This window comes from Eschscholzia californica, unplaced genomic scaffold, assembly GCF_041429995.1.
Source record: "Eschscholzia californica isolate CP2 unplaced genomic scaffold, dmEscCali1.0.p SCAF_6, whole genome shotgun sequence".
Classification (NCBI taxonomy): Eukaryota; Viridiplantae; Streptophyta; class Magnoliopsida; order Ranunculales; family Papaveraceae; genus Eschscholzia; species Eschscholzia californica.
The window spans coordinates 13,358,267-13,383,732 of NW_028238483.1; the positions used below are offsets into that span (position 1 = coordinate 13,358,267).

Here is a 25,466-nt window from a genome sequence, read left to right on the forward strand (position 1 = left end):
TCAAGACCGAAGAAAGAAATTCACAACCACGGTACAAGGCACGCCTAGTGGTGAAAGGCTTTGGGCAGAAGAAGGGTATTGATTTTGATGAGATTTTCTCTCCGGTGGTGAAGATGTCCTCTATACGGTTAGTATTGGGATTGGCTGCAAGTATGAACCTAGAAATTGAACAACTAGATGTCAAGACCGCTTTCCTTCATGGTGACTTGGAGGAAGATGTGTATATGGAACAACCAACTGGGTTTGAAGTTAAAGGTAAGGAACACTTGGTTTGTAAGTTAGAGAAGAGTTTATATGGGTTGAAACAAGCACCAAGACAGTGGTACAAAAAGTTTGAATCATTCATGAAGGATCAAGGGTATCACAGGACGGCTTCAGATCATTGTGTTTTCGTTCATAAATTTCCTGATGGAGATTTGATTATACTTCTACTTTATGTTGATGATATGTTGATTGTTGGTCAGGATGCTAATAAAATTAGCAGGTTAAAGAAGGAACTAAACAAGTATTTCGATATGAAAGACTTGGGTCCAGCAAAACAAATTCTTGGCATGCATATCTCTCGTGATAGGAAAGCTGGAAAACTTTGGCTATCACAAGAAAGATACATTGAGAAGGTTCTAGAAAGGTTCAATATGGACAAAACAAAACCAGTGAGTTGTCCATTAGCCAGTCACTTCAAGTTGACTCGTGATCAGTGTCCATCAACTAGAAGTGAGAAAGAAGAAATGGAGAAAATTCCTTATGCTTCAGCTGTAGGAAGTTTGATGTATGCAATGGTGTGTACAAGACCGGACATTGCATTTGCAGTTGGAGTAGTAAGCAGATTTCTTGCCAATCCAGGCAAAGAGCATTGGTTAGCAGTGAAGTGGATTCTGAAGTATCTTAGAGGCACGTCTAAAGCTCGTATATGTTTTGGTAATGATAAGCCAGTATTAGTCGGTTACACAGATGCAGACATGGCAGGAGATGTAGACTCTAAAAGGTCCACATCAGGCTACTTATTTACATTTTCAGGGGGAGCAGTGTCATGGCAATCTAAATTACAAAAGTGTGTAGCTTTATCTACTACAGAGGCAGAATATATTGCCATTACAGAATGTTGCAAAGAGATGTTATGGATGAAGAGGCTGTTAGAAGAACTTGGTATGAAACAGAATAATTATGTTATTCATTGCGACAGTCAAAGTGTCATCCACCTCAGTAAGAATTCTAGTTTCCATTCAAAGTCCAAGCATATAAATGTGAGATATCAGTGGATCCAAGATGTTCTTGAAGAAAAGGTGTTGAAGATCGAGAAAATCCATACTGACGACAATGGTTCAGATATGATGACAAAACCATTACCCAAAGGCAAACATGAGCTATGTAGCAGTGTTGCAGGTTTGGGGATGGTAGGTCCCTCTTCATAAGTCGGGAGGGGGAGTTTGTTGGGGTCCCTCCTTATAATAAAAGGACTCCTAATTGGAATAGGATTTCCCTTATTCCTTGTTTGGGGAAAAAATAGAAGTTTCTATTTTTTCAAGCCTAAAAAGGAATTCCTATTTCTATTGGTAAACCTCCCTATTTATCATTATAAAAGGGAATGAAAGGGAAGAGATTATACACAACAACTTCCAGAACAAAGAGAAGTCAGAGAAAGAGAGATTTCTGAAGTGGTTCTTTCAAGAGAGATTGAAAGAGCAGAATATTGGTTTGAAGAAAAGAAGATTATTAATCTTGTGAAGCAATTTAGTTTGTGGTTATCTTCTTCAACCTTTAAGAATCTAGGATTTGTTCAAATCCTAAGGAGTAAGAGATTTGATTTCTTTGTTTCTTTGTTCAGTTTATCCACCATAGGTTTGGTGAAGAGTTGTCCAAGAGTGTTTCTACACATCTTGAAGAATTGTGTAAACCATTATTTAATTATAGTGGAAGATTTCTGGACTAGGTCCCGTGGTTTTTTACCTTCTAGTTTGGAGGGGTTTTTTGCCACGTTAAATAATCTTGGTGTCTCTACTTTTACTTTCGCATCGTTTATATTCATATTCCTGAACAAGTTAATTAGGTTATTTCTCCTAACAGACCATACTAGGTAGCCTATGTCAAAGAACAGAAGACTTGGTAGGTAACTCTGGGCCGTACAAAACCAAAAATATCTTATATAAAGCCCGCCATACATATTAGCCCACGACGACCAGCAGATTAGACGGGCTATAGGGTCTTTCACTTTCAAATATTTAATTATTTTTTTTCGTTGAAGACCTATCACGTATTAAATCTTCAGTTAGAAGCCTCACTAGTCACTACCCCTAACTGAAGCTCATACTCATTCTTGAACCTAATAATGTAAAACATTATTATTTCTGTAGCAGTTCACTGTAAAGATTTTCAAGATCAGGAAATTATGGAGATCTTCTCTATAATGTATTATTGAAGGGATGCCCATTTCACTAGGAATTACAAATACATAAAAAAAAACTAGGTATTTGAACAAATGCAGGTAAGGAAGATATTAATAATTCACTACTCATTATCATTTATCTGTTTTCTTGAATCAGAAATGGAGTCACTCAGTTCCCTTCCCTTTGTTTCAAAGGGAAAAAATACAACAGCAATACCAGAAACCAATACTACCATAAGAAAAAGAAAAATTGCAGTTGTTTGATGACAACCATGTACTAATGCCACTGCAACCAGAGGGCATATCATCCCTCCAATTCTCCCCACTGAACTTGCAACTCCAACTCCTGTCGTCCTAATCGTCGTCGGGTATATCTACGCAGATAAAAAAAATATGGAAATTTTCGATTAAATGACAAGAACATGATTAAAAAAGAAGCCGCTTTCGATATAGTTAACAAGAGAAGGTTTCAGTTGTGAAGCCCACTATTGAGTATTGTCGGGTGGTAACATATATGTCAAATCTAGTGCAGGGAGCAGAGTCCTAATCGAGTAGTTTGTAGGGATACAAAAGCTGATGAAACTTAATCACATACCTCTGGTGCGTAAATATACACTATTGTGAAAGTTGTTGTGATACAAATTCGAGCTCCAAACAGAAGAACCGTTGTTAAAGTCTCAGGCTGATGGAATACTAGAGGAAAGATGAATATAGAACACAAGAAGAACATAGATGACATCGAAAGCTTTCGTCCCATCTTATCAACAGTTGCTGCTGCCATTAGTAGTCCAGGAAACTCTGAAAGTAAATTGAAGTCAACTATCACTGTCGAATGAAGTATATGTAAATAGACACACACACCACACACAAAAAATAAACTTTACCTGCAAGACTAGTGATGAAAACATCTTTGTAGAGATTTGTGGCTTGAGAATCTTTTGAATGCAAGGAAGATGGTTCACACTGACTATTTGAATTACTCAACTCCGAGGTTAGCAGTACGAGGCCATAATAAGAAAATGCATTACCAAAGAAAACAATCCATAAGAGGAGGGTAGATCTTAGTAATTTGGGTGAAAGAAGCAAACACACCGAATAGCCGCCTGATGTATCTGCGTCTTTATTCTTAGGAGACATGCCTTCGTTTTTCTTGGGTGGTAGCAAATGAGTATCTTCTGATATATTAGTTTTCTCATCGAGCTCGAGCTCGACAGTCTGTTCCGTGACTAATTTGCCACGAGGAAGTTCAGACCCATTTATTTTTGCTACTTTCTCTAGAATATGAAGTGCTTCATCTATTCTACCTTTAGTGCAGAGGTATCTTGGTGATTCTGGTGTCATGCCATAAAAAATAAGCAGAAACATTGTCGGGAAAGAAGATACTGCAAGTAACCACCTCCATCCTAATGTTGGCATGATAAACTGCAGAAAAAACAACTGTTATTAACAATTTATCCAGTATTGGAAACTAATACATGTGCCATTATTCTCGTAACATAGTCCATTTCTCATTCAAGCAATTGTATCATTAATTCATGAGACGAATACACACACTGAAACAGACACACACGAACAAAAGATACGATGATCGTGATCTTACATGTTTCCCCTATGATGCGTTGCATTGTGAGAAGACTTTCAGCTCGGTCAATAAGTTTGGTGTTTGCCTAGTTGAACATACGTTATATCACTTTTAAAGACACTCAAGCGTAGTTAAATAATTTTTTAATTACAAACAAAAAACCGTGTCGTTCAAGTTTTTAGACTCCAACCCATATAAAATGTACTACAAGTATAAATGAAAAGATTCAAAAAGGCAATTTTTGTTACATATTCTTACTCCAACCATTAACATGTTCTACAGTCTCATTCAAAAGTATATTGAAGTCCAGATCTTTATGCATATGATGTGCACACTTGTGATGCGTACAACTCATTGAAAAAGAGACGTTCTACTCTTTCTTGGTCAAAGAGTCGTCTATTGGCACTAAATCATGAAAATATGTTTTGAGAGAGAAACTATTAAACTATTTCTTGTGAGAAGTTATTGATATCATCCACAAACGGGCTATGCTTGTAATACAATGAAATTTTAGGAATTTCGTAGTCCAAGTTATGGTTTCAGTATTCTCATTTTAAAACATATAAACCAATCTCCCATTTCTAATTAATCTACACGAGTTAGGCAACTTTGGGGATGATACCAATTGACATGTCTTTTAACCTAAACCAATAAGAATTTGGGTTTTCGGCCCAATTTACAGTTAAAATAATAGACAATTTTTACTGTTTCACATGTACACCATCTTAAATACAACATGCATGATGCATCGTACAAGGAATGAAATTTCGGTTTCTGTGGAAATTTCAGTAGGCATAGAAATGGAAATATTTCGGTCATTTTCGGCTGAAATATTTCGAAATATAATTCCTTGATCAGGCGTTGTCAACAGAAAGTAATTCAATTTCGGACTCGGAGGAAATTTTGGTTGGCATTGAAATGGAAATATTTCAGTCATATCGGTCGAAATATTTCGAAATTGAATTCCTTGTCATCATACAAGTGCAACCACTAGTGACAGACAAAGAAACTAGGCGATGGTGAAAGAATAATAGTCATACCCATGCAATAGAAGCCTCAAAAACTGTTCCAACACTCCAGAAACCTGAAAAGATAACCATCCATGTCCCTCTGTTTGCAGCTGGAATAAACTCCAAAAACCACGACGAGAGCACCGGGCCACCTCCCAAACCAACACCAACCAAGCAACGGAGCATAATCAATGAACTATAATTTGGAGCGAAAGCACTAAGAAAACCAGCGGAGAAGGTTAATATTGCTGTAATGAGGAATCCCTTCCTGAAGAATGAAAAAACGAGACATTAAAATGTGGAACAAGATAAGTCAAGAGTACTACATGGTGTTAAGAAACTAAATGGCGAAAAAATATGTTCTATTTCATGTATTCAAAATAATATCATAAACTTAATTGAAAAAGAACCTGCCTCCTTCCATGATTGTCTGAAACTATGCCCCATGAATATGCTCCAACTAACATACCTGCAAAAACGACACTAGTTATGAGGCTCTCCTCATGAGAAGAAAGACTCCATTCAGCCTGAACTGCTGGTCCTACAAAGGAGAGAAGCATCATTTCCATTGCTTCTGCAACCCATCCCATTCCAGCATAAGCAAGCACGAGAGCTTGGAATCTCCCAAAACCCATCGTTGCAAGTGCTTCGTCTACAGTGTAGGTTCCTTCCTCCTCTCCCATCTGCAAATCGAAAGGAAATATGGAACATGTAAAGCATGAATGATGGTTATTTCAAAACTCGATTTCTTATCACGCCTCGTGAGCTTCAACGTTCAAAAGAAGAAAGATAGACACACTTTTATGAGTCGGGAATTCATTCGTTAAATGGGTATGACTATAATTCTGTAACATAAAATGTAAAGTACCATATTCATAATAAGAGATAGAGCCAAGGAATGAAATTTCGGTTTCTGTGGAAATTTCGGTCGGTCCAAAAGTGGAAACATTTCGTAGAAACGTTTCGGTCAGTGTGGAAATCATACAAATCTACAAAAATGAGGAAATATGATGCAATTATGTATAGCAAGATTGTTAAACCATAATGAAGCATAAAAATGATGTTTCTAATGGTTTAGCATTATCTATTAGTTTGAGGGAGCATTAACAATTACACAGTTACGTCCGGGGATAAATTGAATAACTATTTGGCTTTTAACACCAAAAATATAACATTCTTACTGATAATAGTTAATAGGTAACAAACTATGTTAGTTTGAGAAGGTATCGTCAATTACTTAGTTATATAAGGGGTGTTTCAAAGATAAAATCAATTTAGGCCGTTAAGTCTGGACATAAATCATTTAAATAGATTTAGGAACCATTAAAAACATAACATAAAAATCAAGAGACATCTATGAGAAATGAAAATGAAGGAAGAGATATGTTTCTAGTATTAGTTTCTCCTGTTTGTTTTGCTAGATTTCTATTATGTCGGTCGAAATTTCCATCACGCTGGCTGAAATTTCGATATTTCTAACCATTTCGGTGGAAATTTCGAATTTCCAACAATTTCGGCGCAAATTTTGATCATGTCGGTGGAAACTGTGCAAGAAATAGTTGTAAGTGTTATTTCGTGCACCTACTCTAAATTTAGGAAACGTTTCGCGAAATTTCGGTGAAATTTAGGGAAATTTCGTTGCTATTGCATCCTATATATAAGTGAACATTGTTCAGAGCGGAGTGAATTTCTGAAAGATAAAAAGGTGAAACAGTGAGAAAGGCGTCGGTGTCAGTTCATTTGGATAGAGCCAGCACATATCCTTCAAGGTGAAAACCCAGACTCATTGCAGATATCCAAGGGTCCGATTAAGTGGGGGAAATTAGGCGAAGGGTCTAAATGCATCCGTAAAGAGTTAATTATAGGCAAATAGGTAGAACTAAACAAAAACACCAAATAGATCACAACAAGGTCAATTGTTCCCTCTAATTTGAGAACACTCAAGTTTTCTTTGGTGGAATTCATGTCATCGGTACTCAGGACGAAAATAGCATACGAATGGATTTTCTTTAAAGGAGGTGATGAAGATTCCTGAGTTTCTCTTTAATGTTTTTGTATTTACAACATCACGGCACACATATCTATCTAATACATAAAACCCACAACTGCAAAATTTTAACCAATATTCGTTTGGTCTTTCCTCATTGAGAAGAAAAGGGAAGAACGAAATTTGGCTTCATTAAGCTTATCAATGAAATGTGACCGCTAACAATGATGGCAAAATTACTGCATTACCAATTAATCTTAAGATATATAGATATTAGTATATTACCTTGTGTGTAGAGAGTATATAACTTCAAGTCTGATTATCTGGAAAAGATGCAGCACCAAAGATTTTGAAATAATGTATGCTATATTCTTTTGCAGAATGCTTCTGGCAATCCATAAATAAGGAAATGGGTATTGTTTAAGTCATCCAGTTCCCATCTACAAAAAACAGATACAAAATTATTTATCTGTTTTTCCTTGTAAAATGATGCAAATGTTACAGAAAACGAACTAGACAAAATAAACTAGGATGTTTTCATTTGAAGATATAAAAAACAGCAATCTGAGCTTTATAACCTCACTTTATGATTGTAACATGGATCATTTTAGCGGGTACTTACCTTAAAGTCCAGTTGGTGTTTATTCAGCAGCCCTCAAGCAGGGCCAACCCAATCATTTGGGTTGCCCAAAGAGGAAAAATATTTGGAGCCTTTAAGGAGGATTTGGACCTCCATCATTTACACATAAACCACACTCTTACCAACTAAAGTACAATTTCACTTTCATTCATGTTCTATGTGAGATATTAAAAAAAAAAATTAAGTCAGACTGGTCTTTAAACCCAGACTATGGGGCCCAATGTCATTACGGGCCCCAAGTAGCCGCTTTGATTGCTTTAGGCCTCGGCCGACCCCACCCTCAAGTTTAAGCATTTCGGTACGTAGCTGTTACAGAGTGTACAGTTGGTGTAACATTATTAAACTAGGAAATAAGCCTCATGGAGTCATGGCAATGTTAGTATAGCTCTTGTGTAACCAAACCCTAATTGGTTATCCAACATTAAACATGTTATTAGGATCGCTTACAATTGGACATGGGTGATTGAACTTACAAGAAAATCAATCAAGCACAGATTTTTGGTGACAATGATCTCGTTGTTTCCTTAACAGTTAAATATGTCGCGCGTGAGTGTTACCGTAAAGCTTGAACTCCTAAACTACATAAAATGTTCAGTTTCTAGATTTGAGGTGTGGCAGATGGTTTTAGTCTTTTAGAAATTTGAATTCAGACAAAGTAAAGAGATGGGCATTAGTGTTCATATGCGGGATTTCGACGTAATTTTTCAAATAAGAAATGTATTATATTATTTGTTCTTCTCTTAGATGGATTATAGAATCAGATAAACAAAGATGAAACTTGATCTCAAAAATCAGATCAACAATTACCAAATCCCAAAATGGGTATCCTCATAATGAATTTGAATTCCCCAAAAATGGGAAGAGGCCGAAAGGATATGATCAACCATGATAGATCTCAAATTAAGTACAGGAGACTGAAAAGAAAGAAGATGGAAGTAACAAGGTTGCATAAATCATGGATTACAGATGAAAATGAAATATATAGTATGGATCAATTGGAAACCCTAAGATATTAAAGAAGATAATAATAAGAGGGTGATTTACTTTACCTGAGAAAGATCTTGATCTTGAGGAGAATTTGTATTTGGGGATGAAAGGAAGACTGCTGCTTTCGGGTTTTCCTGTGTAAAAAAAGGAAGGTCAAAGTCAACCGAGAGAGAGAGAGAGATAGAGATTGGGTTAGAAGAAGATTAATTTCCAACGACGAGTGAGTCCTAATCTTGTACATCGGTTCGTTAGTTAGCTATGCTGCTCCTGCGGATCCCTTATATTGGGCTAATTCGCATATGCCCTCGGTCCATCTAATTTGACTTAATGAGGTTAGAATTTTGGGTTATGTCAACAGTTGGTAGCCCAAGTGGTTCCAAGGTGTTGACATAAACTCCAGAAATCCCTAGAGGTCTCAGGTTCGAATCCCAGAGAAGGTGGAATCTTTGGTTATTTGATTTGGGATTATTAGGGTGTAAATAATGTAGTTGGGCTTTAGGCCATTGTCATGTTGGGCTATAGGCCCGGTCTTTGTTTCAGTTTGAGTGGGCAGTTATTGAGCGTATCACATCTTTGATGTATCAATGCCAAATGTAACGACATACGTAATTCGTAGTCGAATTCCAAAAAAAAAAATAGAATTTTGGGTTATTTCCCTAATAGCCCCCAACTTTGTGACTGGTTTTCTGCCTAGCCTCCTACTTTATCAAAAATATCCAGATGACCCTTTTTTTAAGATTCCGTTATAACACCGTTAACTAGTCATCATCTCTCTCTCTTCCATCTCATCTCCTCTCTCTGCCACCTCCTCTTCTCGTTACCTCATCATCTTCACTGGCGAAGGTCACCGACCGGCAAATTTTCCGTCCGGCGACCTTCAACATTAAAAAAAAATTATTTTCTCGCTTCTCTCTCTCCCAAAAAAACATTTCTTTTACAGACCTAGATTTGGTCTGTTCGTGATGAACAGACCAGATCTTGGTCTGTTCGTGACGAACAGACCATGAAAAGGGTATGTTCGTGATGAACAAACCAGACCTTGGCCTGTTCGTAATGAACATACCAGATCTTGGTCTGTTCTTGACGAACATACCATGAAAAGGGTTTGTTCTTGACGAACAGACCATGAAAAGGGTCTGTTCGTGAAAAACAAACCAAGATCTAGGTCTGTAAAAAAAAAATTTATTTTTTTTAGAGAGAGAGAGGAGATAGAAAATAATTTTTTTTTAAATGTTGAAGGTCACCGGCCGGAAAATTAGCCGCCCGGTGACCTTCGCCGGTGAAGATTATGAGGTGGCGAGAAGATGAGGTGGTAGAGAGAGGAGATGAGATGGAAGAGAGATGATGACTTGTTAACGGTGTTATGAAAAAAGGGGTCATCTGAGTATTTTGGATAAAGTAGGGAGCTAGGCAGAAAACCTGTCACAAAGTTGGAGGCTATTAAGGGAAATAACCCTTTAATTTTAAAGACTTTTCATTTGTTGAAGTTGTCAGTGAAAAGCTCCAAATAGTGTTGTTAAAAAGGCCAGGCCGGCCCGTTCCGTACAGGCCCGGCCCGTACGGAAAACGGGCCTGGCCAGCCCGGGTTCTATTCCGGGCCCGGGCTGGGCCTATGGTTTGGGCCCGACCCGCCAAAACCTTTTTTTTTTTTTTTTTTCATGCCTTATTTTAAAAATTTAGATAATTTGAAAACATTCCTTTTCGAAAAGATCTATCCAACAAAATCGTTCCTAAAAGATTCATTTCCATAAAATATTTTCGAAAAATCTTTCCTAACTTGTTAATTTATCTATTTAAATCATCCTCTATATTATTTCCAAAACGTAATTTCTAAAATCACTTTCACGAAATCTTTTCAAAAATCTTTCTTAAACTTGTTAACCTATTTATGTAAATCATTTTCTATTTATATAAATCATCCTCTACTAATTAGTTTCAAAATATAATTTCTAAAATCATTTTCCAAAAATCTTTTCATAGAATCTTTCCTAAACTTATTAATTTATTTATGTAAGTCACCCTCTATTAATTATTTCCAAAAAGTAATTTCATAAATCAATTCAAAAAACTCTTTCTGAAAATCTTTTCTATACTTATTTATGAAAATTATATCCTATTAACTAATAACTATTCCTAAAATCTTCCAAAAGTCATTTCTAAATCATGTCATTATTTATAGAAAATCCTTTTTAAAGTTTTAATTTTTTATATTTAAAATAAACAATAGATTTGTATTTTTTTAATTTAAATTTTGGTTTTTCAAAAAATATATATATATATATTATAGAAAATCCGGGCTGGCCCGGCCCGGCCCGGATTCAACCCGGCCCGGCCAGGCCTGGGTCTATACCCAGTCCCGGCTGGGCCCTTGTATAGCCAACCCGGGTTGAGCCCGGCCCGGGAAACTTTCAACCCGGGTTGGCTAGGCCCGGCCCGGTTACTAGCCCGGCCTGGACAGGCCCGGGCCGGGCCGGCCCGACCCGGCCTTTTAAGCATCACTAGCTCCAAAACGGGTCTAAATAGGAAATTAAGCCCACCATACATAAAGATGAGAAAAAAAAATCATTTTTTTAAACAAAACAGAAATCAAGCCAAATATGGATCTATATGGTGTTTATCATCCTGGCTCGAGATCTTTCAACAAAAAAAGGGTTATTTCCCTAATGGCCCCCTACTTTGTGACCAGCTTCCTGCCTGGCCCCCTACTTTACAAGAAATACCCATATGGCCCCCTTCCATTATAACACCGTTACTCTCTCTCTTCCATTTCTTTTCTCTCTCCTCCAACATGTTTTCTCTCTCTGCCACCTCGTTAAACCAGCCACATCATCGTCTTCACCGGCAGGGTCGCCGGCCGGGCAAATTTCCGGCCGGCGACCTTCAAACTTTTTTTTCTCTCTCTTCTCTCTCTCTCTCTAAAAAAAAAAAAAAAAATTTTAAAATTCTCTCACCTCTCTCTCTCTAAACTCCGGCGAAGGCCCCGGTGAAGAGGATGATGTGGCTGGTTTAACGAGGTGGCAGAGAGAGAAAACATGCTGGAGGAGAGAGAAAAGAAATGAAAGAGAGAGAGAGAGTAACGGTGTTATAACGGAAGGGGGCCATATGGGTATTTCTTGTAAGGTAGGGGGCCAGGCAGGAAGCTGGTCACAAAGTAGGGGGCCATTAGGGAAATAACCCACAAAAAAAGGCTGCGGCTTTTAGAGCATAAAGAATAATCTCGTTCTCTAAGAAATTCATGTTTTCTTTGTACATTTTCGGGGACATTTTATTTTTAATCCCAAAATTAACTTGATCAAACATTGCTCCATAATCTTCATCTTCTGTATCATTTCCCACCACCATCATTGCCACCTCTGCTCTCTCTCTTCTCCTCTCTCTTTCTCACTATTACCCTCTTTCACGATCTCTCCCTCTTTCTCTATTGCCCTCACTATATATGTCTCTTGACCTCTTATTGTTTCTCTCTCAATCTCTCATTATTTTTCTCTGTCTCTCTCAGACATTGTTCCGGCGAAGGGAAGTATTCCCTTCGCCGGAACCAAACCTCGAGGAGAGTTTCTAACAAAACCCTCAGAGGGTTTCATGGCCACGAAACGTTTGGTGGCTCTGACCATTTCGTGACCACAAAATGTTTCATGCACGAACTCTTTGATCTCCACTTAGAGATCTATACATACCGCAAGAGAGGGGAAAATAGAGACTACGAGAAAGAGAGATAAAGAGAAAGAAAAACTAATCTACATAGAGATATAACTACAACGAGAGAGAGTGATATACAATGAAAGAAAGAGAGATGTAGAGTGAGAAAGGCAGATAGATGGTCAGTGAGAGGCGAAACAGATAGTGAGAGAGATAACGAAAGAGAGATAATATGGGAGTAAGAGAGAGAGACATGGGGAGATAATTTGAGACAGTGGGAGAGAGAGAGAGAGATATATAGAGAGGGGAAGAGAAGATGAAGATTAGGGGCAATGTTTGATCATTCAATTTTTAGATAAAAAAAAAAAGAATATGCCCTCTAAATCAATGTTTATTGACTAATTTTTTATGCCCCGGAGATTTTGCTTTATTCCTCAAAGCTGCGCAAAAAAAAAAATCCCGTCTCGAGGCAATCCATTTTTATGTTAATACCCTTTCTACCTTTATATATATACTTACCTATTACTCCATATTTCATCCTCGCATTATCTCTTTAACAAAAAACTCTCTCTCATTTTCAACAAAAAAAAAAAACTCTCTCTTTTCTCTCAGAGCTAAACATCTTTATTCTCTCTCTTTTATTTCAGAACTAAAACTCTTTATTTTCTTTCTTCTATCTCATAACCAAAACTCTTTATTCTCTCTCTTCACTCTCTAGCTTTGTTGACCAGACATTGCATCCGCCGGAAAACTTCGCTGGAGTTGCTTCTCCTTCAAAGTACATCTCCATTTTCTTTCTTCTACTACTTTTTCAATGTGTCTTCTATTTTTTATCTTCCGCCATCATCTTCTATCTTCTTTTATGGATTCATCTCATTTTATCTATTTTAGATGAATCTTTTCATAGAGGTTGAAATAAGCTTCAAATCTAGCTTTAAGCCGTTTTCAACCGCTATATTCCATAAAATTCAACTATCATAATTTCAATATCATCTCCCATCTTTCTTTACTATCATAAATCCAACGCCACATTCCATGAAATCCAATACTTAAATATCGCCTTCAATATGATCTTCAATCGAAAATCATCCTTATAAATTCAATCACAATATCATCTTCCATCTTCTTCACTACCATCCTCTTCAGTTCCATCTTCTATGACTATTACACATCTCAGAATTCCTCCTGTCGATCCAAGGAGATTAGACATAAGAATATAATCGAGAGTGATCAGAGAGCTAAAGTCATGGGAGCTGAGGAGAGATAACGCATTTTGTCAGTAGAGAGGGTGGGAAATGTGTTTTACCACATTTTTTGTGGTCCAGTAATACACTCATTTTCCCATCTTATTTTCCCATAATAAATCGATTTTATTATCTTTGGGTGCAATCAAATAGATGAAATTCGATTTTTTCGCAATAACAACTTTCCCAGCTCTGTTTTCTGATGTATCAAACAAACCCTGAGAGTCAGTTTTGTACCTGTGAAAATGAAGTTGGAAAATCGATTTTCCTACGAAAATCGATTTTCCATTGTTTGGTTCAACCAAATGAGTGGAAAAACTGAATTCCTTAAGAAAAAAAGGTTGGAAAACCAAGCCAAAGATTTTTCCCATCTAAAACATGGGAAAGTCATTTTCCTCGCGCTCTCTCTCCTTCTGTCTCACACGCTATCTCTCTTTTCAAACCCGAATTGAACTGTTCATCTCTATAAAATTCTAGGGTTTCACAGTGAGAGATTTATGGATAAAATCCTTTCGTCTCACACTTTCTCTCTGATCCTTCATTTCACAATCCATGAATAAAATAGATATAAGAATAAAATACAACCCATCAATTGAAAATTACAAGACATCTTCCTACAAGATTTATATGAAGAATTTTATCTAAGAATTAATAATGAGAATTAGAATATGAGAATAATGATGAGAATATGAGAGTTTCCAACACTTATAAAACACAAATTAATGAAGAATTGGCATCTGAAAATTGATGATGAAGAATTGCAACGAACTATTGACGGCATAACTTTATTTATATAGAGAAAATGTCCCCTCTGACTCTCTCCCTCTCTACCGCTATGCACACTCTCTCCTGATTTGCTTTCTCTCTCTCTCTCTCTCTCTATATATATATATATATATGTATGCTTCTCTCTTTCGACAGATCAGCTCTATCTTTCTTACCATCGAGATAGGCCTTGAGGGTTTATAAGATAAGATCATTGGAAGAGTATAAAACCACCATCTCAAAGCCTAAATAGTATATCATTTTGTAAAGGCACCTTATTTTCCTATCTCCTACCAAACACTTAAAACTACATTTTATTCCCATCAGAAAAAAAAACTTAGATAACTCAAGGGTCATTATTAATTTTGTTTGGGTAATAGAGTTGGTAGAGTAGACGCTTAGATAACCTAAGGTCTAAGGTTTGATCCTTTGACATAGATCATTTGCCAACAACCCTTGGTTGGAGTAGTAAGAGGTATTTAATAGGATACGTTACATAAGGAAGATCGAAAATAGGAGATCCGGCGGTCAAGATAAGTTGCAGAAATAATATACGTGTATGTACGTGACGGATCGAGAAGACGAGATCCGACGATCAAGAAGAATTCAGAATATTGAAGATATTTGAAGATATATTGAAGATATGTGAAGATTTAGTTTCTTATATTCAGAATATCTCTTGTAACTATCTAATGGTAATATTAGATAGATTTTGTATTATTTCCTAGTTTAGTAATCAGAAACTAGGAAACCCTAAACCCTAAGTCATCTATAAATAGGAGAGGGTTCTAGGAATAAAACTCATCGAGTTATGTCTGACCAATGTAATCGATCAACCCATAATTGAATGTGGTGATTATCAATAAAGAAAGTATTCTCCGTGGATGTAGGTCTTGAGTATTCGACCGAACCACGTTAAATTATCGTGTCTTTAACTTCATGTTCATATCTCCGATTATTATATAATCGTGAATTTAACATGGTATCATGAGCAGGTTAATTGATCCTGATTAATGCTTCCGCAAATTTCCAACTTTTCTTTTAGTTGTGATTATATTATATTTTAATCGTGTATACGATTTATTTTGCAAGATTAGTCTTGTGATTATGACGAGAAAATCAAGAGAAATAAGAGTTTTTTTACTAAGAATAGGAGACCAGAGATTATCAATGATTATTAAAGTTCATCAAAGAAGCAATTCCTCTTCAACAAAGGTATGATTATATATTTCTTTCCAATTTTTTCGGATTTTTTTCAATTTTTTTCGAATTTTTAGACCTAAAATAGGTCTGAAATTAAAAATAAAAGTTTCAGAACCAAAATCACGGATCTGGTTCACTTTCAACTAACCAGATTTTTCGTTCTGAAATAAAGAAAACCCGGGTTTCACTAACCCGCAACCAAACAGACCCTTATGGCCATGTTTGACTTCGCTGACTTAGTCAGCGAACTTTGGCCCGTGTTTTTTTACACGTGATAATGTCATCATTACGTCATCATTGACTCAGTCTGACCCGAGTTATTTCATCATCTTCCCAAGAGAAACCCTAATGGCTTCCTCTTGCCGCCGACAAAACCCTAGGGTTTTATTCATGCATTGTCCGGCGATATTTCTATAACCAATCGATTGCTTCCATCGATTTGGACAATAACCAGCGATTTCCCTTTCGGTTTGGTAAAGAACCGATCGTTTTCTTCTCTGTTATCAATCGTCGATTTGGAGTTTCTTCCAAATCACAGATGATTTTATTGTGAACTTCTGATTTGGGAAATCCAAATTTTGAGAAATTTCTCAATTTTGATAAACCCTGATTTAGAAGGTCCCAAATTTCCCCAAATTAAGTATTTGTGACAGTTTCTCATCCCACTGTTTTGTGACAGATTGTTTTGCCACAGTTTATCTGTCGGAAATTTATATTGTGACAGACTTCTAATGTCACTTATATCCCACTATTCATAGTTGTGACACAATTTTCCAATGTCACTTATATCCATCTGTGACGCAATTATTGTGTCACCTTTTCTAGTTCGATATGTGACAAAAAATAGATTAATTTCATCTATTTCTATTCCGGAATTCAACCCGCGAAATTTTCATAATCATATTTTTCTTATGATTATTTTAGGCCGCGGCTTTGGGGAATAAACAAAAATCTCGGGGGCATAAAGAATAAGTCAATTTAGATTGACTTAGGGGAAAATTTATCTTCTAGTCCAAAAATTCATATCATTAAACTTTCCCCCTTAATCTTCATCTCTCCACCTCTCTTCTTCTATCTCATTCTCTCTCCTCTGCTACTTTCTCTTTCACTGTCATTGTCTCTCTTTCTCGGCCTCTCTTCTTCTAGTTCTTCTCACCGATAATTTTTCTAGTTTCTTGGTGATTCCGGCAAAATTTTAGGGTTTCTAGGGGACAAAATAACAAAATGTAACCCTAATAAATTCTCACCGACTAGTTCGATCTTCTTCGGCGCCCAATCCATAACGGGAGGAAATCAATCAACAAGGACTGCACCAATAATGGACGAACTCAATGAGGGCATGAAGTTCAGACTTCAAAACGGTCTTAGAGAACAAAGTTGGATCATACTCTGTAATATCAGCAACTTACATCAAGTCTCATAAATCCAAGAAGCCCTAACTTTGGTTGTTTCTTAGACCATATATGACCACAGCAACCTTGATCAAACTGCTAGAGAGATTGACAATCTAATATAACTTGTTGAAGTTAGATGTGGAAATGTATATTTGGACTAAAAAATTAAATAGATGTGGAAGAAAATATTGTGTAAATAGATGGGATTGATAATCTAATAGAACTTGTTGTTAGAGTTCAGACTACCATCACCATGATCAAACTGCTAGAGAGAGAAAGAAAGAGTTATTATTAGACTTTAGAGAGATAATTTAGAGTGAAGAAGATGAAGATTAGGTGCCAAACTTCAATCAAAACGTATTTTTGGACTAAAAACTAAATATGTCTTCTAAGTCAATCTTGACTGAACAAGTCTCTATGCCCCGGAGACTTTTCTTTATTCTCCAAAGCCGCGGCCTTATTTTATTTCTTCCAATTATATTTTGGATTTTCCACCACAAATAGAATATATCTATTTTGATCTTTATTTCCGAATTCTCCCGTGACATTTTCCAACTCATACTTAATCTATGATGACTTGTCTTTCCTACCAAATAACATTTTGGAATATTTCTCCACCGAATAAAATATCTCTTCAATGAATAGAATATCTCGATTTTTTCGGAATTATATCGATCTTGCATATTTTTGGCAATGAATTTAATGTCGACCATCTTTTTGGTTGTTTCTTCTCCAATATTTTTTGGCAATTACGACAATGATTTCTTGTCGATTTTAAACAAAACAACATTATTTTGTTGTCACTCATAAAGTTCATATTTGACGTCTTTATACGACAAGATATTGATCATCACAACCTTTTAGTTGTTGACATTTTCTTCATACAATGACCAACTTTACATACATGAGAAAAATACATGTAGTTTCGTTGTCATTGATTTTCGCTCAATTTTTTGACCGTAACTACCAACCTTTTGGTTGTGACTTAATCATCGTTCAATCATCTTCCAACGTCCACAATCCAAGAGTTGCAAGAAGACGAATACGACGAATCAAGAAGTATTTCCTTTTTCTCTCTCCAAGTCGGACACTTCAAAATTTACGTGCTCCAACTTGCGGGGGGTAATAGGATACGTTACATAAGGAAGATCGAAAATAGGAGATCCGGCGGTCAAGATAAGTTGCAGAAATAATATACGTGTATGTACGTGACGGATCGAGAAGACGAGATCCGACGATCAAGAAGAATTCAGAATATTGAAGATATTTGAAGATATATTGAAGATATATTGAAGATATGTGAAGATTTAGTTTCTTATATTCAGAATATCTCTTGTAACTATCTAATGGTAATATTAGATAGATTTTGTATTATTTCCTAGTTTAGTAATCAGAAACTAGGAAACCCTAAACCCTAAGTCATCTATAAATATGATAGGGTTGTAGGAATAAAACTCATCGAGTTATGTCTGACCAATGTAACCGATCAACCCACAATTGAATGTGGTGATTATCAATAAAGAAAGTATTCTCCGTGGATGTAGGTCTTGAGTATTCGACCGAACCACGTTAAATTATCGTGTCTTTAACTTCATGTTCATATCTCCGATTATTATATAATCGTGAATTTAACAATATTATCTTCCACCCTAGAGGTCAAGGGTTCGAGACACACGCTTAACCATAAAAAAAAAACACTTAAAATTACATTTTATTCCCATGAGAAAAAAACTTGGTTTTCACATCCACATACTTTCTTACACGTCCAAAATGGACTCTTTAGATAGAATTATAGCGGTGCTTGTAAAACTAACGGAACTACTAACCTAAGAAGAACTCTTCGGCCTGGATTGGCGCTCCGAAACCCTAAAAATTATTTACAATTCTATAACTCACTTTTTTTTTGTTGAAATCTATATAATAAAAGAGGAGGGTATATCTTTTTAGAATATACCCTCCTCACTTAGTGGCTAGGATTTATCCTTACAAAGTGTCTTGGACGGTTCAGATTAAGTTTAATAGATGTTTTTCTTTTCAACCTTCCCCATCCCAAACATTCATTCCCGCTCATTCCCGCCCAAACACACTATCTCCCATCTTCACGGTCTCTCACTCCCTCATCTTTCAGGCAGAGAAGTTGTGGGGTTCAACCTCTCATTCTCTCAACTTCTTGGTTGATATCTCTTCTGGAAGAAGGTATCTCTTTATCTCTCCCTCTCTCTATATATAGATTTTTCAGTCTCAATCTAGGATTTTTGTTTTGGTGGCTCAATTTACAGACCATTCAAATGAAAGGGGAAGCACTATTTTGCCATATGCTTTTCTTCTCCAAAGTTTTCTCTCAATCATGATGTAACTACTTCTTTGTACCAACTTATTTCACTGAAATCACCTTGGTTTGTAGTAAGAGTTTGGGTTTTTTTTGGTAATTAGGTTTCTTCAAAACTAATTAGGTTTCTTTGGTTAACATCATTCATGGGTTCTAAATTTTGTTGTAATTTGGGTTCAATCATGATGTATCTATCTCTTTGGGTTCAATCATGATGTATCTATCTCTTTGTACCAACTTACTTCACTGAAATCACCTTGGTTTGTAGTAGGAGTTTGGGGTTTTTTTTTTGTAATCACCTTGGTTTGTAGTAGGAGTTTGGGGTTTTTTTTTTTTGTAATTAGGTTTCTTCAAAACTAATTAGGTTTCTTTGGTTAGCATCATTTTGGATTTTCATAGTTTGGTGATATTGCTCTCTAGAGTTCTAAATTTTGCTGTAAAATTTCGGTTAGGTTTGAACTTCCCTTTTGCTGTAATTCGGGTTCAAACTTTTCTTGAATAAAAAATAACTTTGTTGTGCTTTCATTTTCAAGTGAATCAAGGTTAGGTTTGAACTTTCATTTGATGCATTCTATGTTAAGGTGAGCTTTCATTTGATGCATTCCCCATTTAGTTTAAATTAAATCTCAGTTCAAGTACCTCCTTCTATTTAGAGTTCAAGTACCTCCTTGAGCTATTCCAAAACTAAGATTATGTATCATAGTTTGCCTCCTACTACTTATACGTTTCCTTTATTTACATCTTTTCTATTTTGTTCCAAGTATGAGTTTTGTTGAGCATTTAGCCAAGAATCAAAGTAAGGTTATATTAATTACATTATCTTTCTTCTTAGTAATACTGTTTTATCTTCGGATTGCATTGTGATTAAAATTTGCAGAAGTGGGTGTAACCATTAAAGCTTCCTCATTGATTCATCTTCTTTGACAATAAGTGGGTTGATGAATTGTTGAATGGAGTGTAACCATTAAAGCATTCTACTTTAAACCTTAGCACAACACGACTCTTTTTTTCTACTTTTGTTGTCAATTTACAATGTTCTCCAAAAAAGAAAAATGCACATCCTTGGCCTTTAAAAACCGAAATCTGCTATAGATCCTCACTTGAAAGTGGGAGCAAAAATGCGGCCGAAAAGTTGACGATTTCAGAGTCAAATCATAACGGCATCGAAAGCAAAGTTCGCCCTCATTATTTGAATCTGATTTTGTTTCTTAAATAACACTTGAAAATCATTGAGTAGTTTTTAGAGTCAAATCATGTTACTTGAATTTAGTTTGTAAGAATACATTATTTGAATCTGATTTTGTACGATTCGGAGTCAAATCATAACGACATCCAGCAAACTCTCTAGACTTTTTGTAAAGCATTTGAGTAGTTTTAGATTCATATAAACTGTATGTGACATTGAATTAGAAGAAAATGTGACATCTCTATGAGAAGAAAAAAATGCTTCGCTAAATGTTTAGAAGAAAAAAAATGCTTAGCTAAATGTTTAGAAGAAAAAAATGCTTAATGAGCATCTCTGTGAGAAGATGAATCAATAAGGATATTAGTATCTCATCAATCCTCTCATAATAAAAACTTCATATTCTTGAATTCTTTGTCTATTAAAGTTCGCTCCAACTTCGTCGTTTATTGCAATTGTCGCAAGTATCTCTCTTTCTTGATGTAGGGTTTTCAAGGTAGTAGTTCAAGGTAATTTTGGCTAATTTTTTTTTTGAAGTTGTTTGTGTTAAGTTGAATTGTTTTGTTAGTTTTCATAATTGTTTGTGTTAAATTAAATTCTTAAGGTTAAATATGAGTTTCACAGTATATAGTTTTTAGGTTTATTTTGATCATATTTAGGTTATATTTTGATCATTGTTCTTATTTGGTTTTATTTGGCAGCTCCTCTCTCTAGAACTTATTGTTCGAATACTCAAACCCCATTCATAACAGTGTTCTTATAGTTCTTTGGATCCAACTTTGGAAGAAGAGTAGAGTTTCTAGGTCAAGTTCCATTATTAAAATTGCCCAAGTTGTCAAATTCAAACATTATAATAAGTAGTATCGCCATGGCTTCTATTAGTAACTTCTATTAGAATAAGTAGTATCGCCAGTGCTCTATTAGAAAATACTATTCCATTATAATAAGTAGTATCGCCAGTGCTCTAGATGTGATTATGTATTGTTTATCCATTTCTTTCAGTAATTTCTATTAGAACTTCCAATACCGGAACCATATCTTCGAGCTCTAACATCGACATATACGTACTTCTTGACGCTTATATCATCAGTTGACGGAAGGTATTTGATGATTTTGATGTTCCTTTGCAGAGTGAGCCATAGCTTTAACGTCTCCTCTATTATGGGTTCTGCATTTCGAACATGTTTTCGCTTATGTTATGGAACAGAGCATTTTTTTGTCGAACTTCCAAATTTTAATCCAATTGAAAAGAATTCAAGATTTTTCTTTAGAACAATCTCTCGGATAGATGAAGAATCTTGGTTTTCGATCTTTTTCTGTTTGTATCAACAATTTAGTCTAATTGTTTGTCTCTTAATCTTTAACGTTGTCACTTCTCTCTCTCTCTCTACAGTTAGCTGATTCTTTTTCGTTTTTCTCTTTACAGTTTTGGTAAATTTTTGTGTGTTAGGCGATCTCTCTCGCACAACCGGTAGCTGTTCGACCCTCTCTCACACACGCACACAAAACCTCTTTCGCTCTCTCGAAATTGAATATTTGTTGCCTTATTGATGATGAATTTCACTAATTTGACTATGGATTTGATCTATGAATTTAATTCATGGGCACCTTCATGTTTGGCATTTAAACAACTGTATTTTATTCTGAGCGAGAGTTGAATTTGAGTTTACATTGTTTTATTAGTCTTTTGTTTTTTTGCGGGTTGAGTTTCTGTCAATGTTGCTTTGAAACTTATAGTGAAAAACAGTGTGATTAACGAACTCCATTTAATCCTAAAATTGTTGCATAGTTGATTTGAAACTTTGCCTATAAATTAATGTCTGTGTATAGAGTTTTTTGTGGGTTAAGAAGTTACATTAACATATAGAAGATCTTATTATTAACATATAGAAGATCTTATTATTCTTTTGACAATAGATCTCTTAACATGGCTGAGAGACAAAGGAAGAGAAATTACTATGGTCTTTTTAAAGACTCGGAGCCAAATCTCTCAATATACAGACAGGTACATTATATGTTTTAGTATAATTGATTTTCACAATTTTGTTTGTTTGTTGGTACTAACAAATATATATTTTTTCTCTTAAATAGGTTGACTCCCACTTGGAAGAAACGGTAATAGAGGTTTATAACAGTTGTAATTAACCAATCTCAATATCTTTAGATACAATGCTATTATATATATATCACAATCTTATGAGAATTTTGTACAGATTCGATTGTTAACTACAAGGGGAGTGCAGGTCACAATCCACAATACGGAGGTTTGGTATCTGAGCCATTTAATTTTTATTATATAGATTTTTATTTTCTATACTTAATATGGACATTTCATTATTTGAATAGCCGAGAAACATCACAGAAAATGCAACTTATATAGACAAAGGGAAGCCTGCGACGATAGCATCTGAGGTAGACTTTCAAGCATTTAAATTGATTCAGTTGTGAGCACAATATCAATTTTAATTATCATACTAAACGTGGAGGTTTCTTCCCTTAAATAGCCAACTATCTCCGTCGAGACGATCAACCTTTTACAAAAGAACAAAGAAAATATTGCACCTCAAGAATCATATGTAAAAGAAAAGACTAAAAACATAGACAAAGGAAAGGCTATAGCAATATCATCTGAGGTATATATATAGGTTAATGTTAATGGTTTCTTAGGTTGTTTTTGCTTCTATGAAGAGTTTCACTGATGTTTATTCTTTACTACGAAAGGTTTCCTTAAACATTGACACAAATGTCATATCAAAACGTACACTTGCTCAACGATTACGAAGGAAAAGGGAGAAATTGCAATGCATTCACAAAAAGTCTACAGCGATAACACCTGAGGTAGACGATAAACATTTAAGTTGATTCAGTTGTGAGCACAACATACATTTTTGTCATCATACTAAATGTGGAGGTTTCTTTCCCTAAATAGCCAACTAACTCTGTCGAGACGATAAACCTTTTAGAGAAAAACAAAAAAAATATTGCACCTTAAGAATCATATGTAAAAGAAAAAACTAAAAACTTAGACAAATGAAAGGCTATAACAATATCATCTGAGGTACATGTATGACCATATGGGTTATATGTTTCACTTATTTACTTTTGTTAATGGTCATGGTTTCTTCCGTCGTTTTTGCCTCTATGAAGAATAATTAAATGTTTAATCTTTACTAATTTAGGTTTCCTTAAACATTGACACAAATGTCATATCAAAATATGCACTTGCCCAACGATTACGAAGGGAAAGGGAGAAATTGCAGCGGATTCACGGAATACAATTTACACCAATACACTTTCCCTTTATGACATCCACTGGAATAGATCTTCCACAAAGCGAGACATATTCGGCAAACGACCCTCACCTGGGCATTCAAAATCAGGTACCCGCTGCTCAACTCGCTTTACCAAAGGCTACTACCCAAAGTAGACTTCCACATCATGATTGTTTGGACATACATTCTGATCTTCAACCAAGGAACTTAGATTTCGACTTTGAAAGTGTCATAACAAGATCACTCACCCGTTCTCCTGTACATGATGTTCTTAATGAAGTGGATACAAGTTGCCAACATTCAATTTTTGAGCAAGGGGCATCTTCAACTACACATAACATTGTACGACCAGGTCCTACTGAAGTCAGTAATTTAAAAATGCTTCCAGTTGTACATGTACATGAAGAACGTCATTTCTTGGGTTAAATGGATGTTTTGTGTCCCTTTTGCAAAGCGTTGCATTGGAAAGATGAAAAATTAACAAAATCGTCTAACATAAGACCTTTGTTTGGGACATGTTGTTTGCAAGGAAAAATAAAATTACCTTTACTTATCGAACCTCCTGAAGCACTCAAAAACTTATACGATGGCAATGATGCATACTCAAAACACTTTAGAAAATTCATTAGAGAGTATAACGCATCAAATGCATTTACAAGTCTGGGGTCAACAATGGAGCCAAGGGTGTTAAATGGTAGGGGGCCAAAGTCATTCACTATACACGGTGAGCTACGACATCGTACAGGTTCTTTAATACCTGAGTTAGAAATGGAGGCTTCCTACACCCAACTTTACATATTTAACCCAAATACTGCAATCGATTGTCGCAAACGTCGAGATCGACGTCTTGAAGTAGATGTTCTCAAAGTAATCCAAGATGTTTTGCTTCAAAATAACAAGTTTGTAAGAATATATCTTCGGGCCTATGAAATTTTAATGCAATCAAATGCATCCAAGGAAAACTTACCAGCCTACTTGCATTATAATTCGTCACCAGATAGACGTCGTTATAATTTGCCATCAACAGATGAAATTGTTGTCATCTTGCCAGGGGATGGTACTGAAAAAAGTGGAATGAGAGATATTGTTATCCACCTAAAAGGGGGCAATGGGTTGATGAAAATAAATGAATGTCATCCGGCTTATCTTCCATTACATTATGTTTTATTGTTCCCATATGGCGAGCTTGGATGGAATCCCACGTTAACTCAGTGGGATGTCATAAACAATAAATCATCAACAACTCGATTAACTCAAATGCAGTGGTATAGTTACAGATGTTTCAATAGACCAACCGAGTATACAACAATTTTGAAGGGGGGAAATTATTTCAAGAGTTTTTAGTAGATGCTTGGGCTGCGACAGAGCAAAATCGATTGACATATTATCGGCTGAACCAAGCCCAACTTCGTGCAGAACTTTACAAGGGTCTCACTGATATTGAGGAATCTGGATTGGAACCACATCAAGTTGGTCAACGTTTTATATTACCTTCTTCATTTACTGGTAGTCCAAGAATGATGTTTGAACTTTATCAGGATTCATTAGCCATCACACGTTATAACAAGCATCCTGATTTGTTCATCACAATGACTGCGAATCCTCATTGGCCAGAAATCACGTCAGCTCTGCTGCCTAATCAGACTTCCCTTGATAGGCCTGATTTAGTTGCACGTGTGTTCGAGTTAAAAAGAAGACATTTGATGAAGTTGATTGAAAAAGATGGAATCTTAGGTCAAACAGTTGGCCATGTTTTTACCACTGAATTCCAAAAACGTGGGTTGCCTCATATGCATGCATTAATTTTCTTTCAACAATCCGACAAGGTACGTACTGTTGATCAAATTG

The 25,466-nt window shown here is 35.7% G+C and overlaps 2 protein-coding genes across 4 annotated transcripts; one reads left to right on the forward strand and one right to left on the reverse strand.

The window, feature by feature from the left end:
• Positions 1 to 2,467: 2,467 nt before the first annotated feature.
• NIAP (Major facilitator superfamily protein) lies at positions 2,468 to 8,884 on the reverse strand. Of its 3 annotated transcripts, XM_086650344.1 has the most exons (7): positions 8,652 to 8,884; positions 7,248 to 7,402; positions 5,390 to 5,658; positions 5,006 to 5,243; positions 3,268 to 3,805; positions 2,979 to 3,181; positions 2,468 to 2,757 (listed from the first exon to the last, which is right to left on the reverse strand). In XM_086650344.1, the coding sequence occupies exons 3-7, from the start codon at positions 5,656 to 5,658 to the stop codon at positions 2,506 to 2,508; spliced, it is 1,500 nt and encodes a 499-aa protein (XP_086506470.1). In that variant the 5' UTR covers positions 7,248 to 7,402; positions 8,652 to 8,884; the 3' UTR covers positions 2,468 to 2,505. The 3 variants fall into 3 exon arrangements, with proteins under 3 accessions (XP_086506470.1, XP_086506471.1, XP_086506472.1); XM_086650345.1 differs by lacking the exon at positions 8,652 to 8,884 and having other exon boundaries at positions 5,006 to 5,239; positions 5,386 to 5,658; XM_086650346.1 differs by lacking the exon at positions 8,652 to 8,884 and having other exon boundaries at positions 5,386 to 5,658.
• A 15,406-nt stretch (positions 8,885 to 24,290) lies between these two features.
• LOC147531823 (uncharacterized) lies at positions 24,291 to 24,962 on the forward strand. The gene has a single exon (XM_086649843.1). The coding sequence runs from the start codon at positions 24,291 to 24,293 to the stop codon at positions 24,960 to 24,962; it is 672 nt and encodes a 223-aa protein (XP_086505969.1).
• Positions 24,963 to 25,466: the final 504 nt, after the last annotated feature.

Excerpts from the sequence above, each read along its gene's own strand:
- NIAP (XM_086650344.1), bottom strand. The coding sequence starts at position 5,658 with ATGGGAGAGGAGGAAGGAACCTACACTGTAGACGAAGCACTTGCAACG. Across the intron at positions 3,182-3,267 it reads TTTCATCACTAGTCTTGCAG|AGTTTCCTGGACTACTAATG; the intron begins GTAAAGTTTATT and ends ATTTACTTTCAG. Across the intron at positions 2,758-2,978 it reads TGTATATTTACGCACCAGAG|ATATACCCGACGACGATTAG; the intron begins GTATGTGATTAA and ends TTATCTGCGTAG.
- LOC147531823 (XM_086649843.1), top strand. The coding sequence starts at position 24,291 with ATGGAGCCAAGGGTGTTAAATGGTAGGGGGCCAAAGTCATTCACTATA.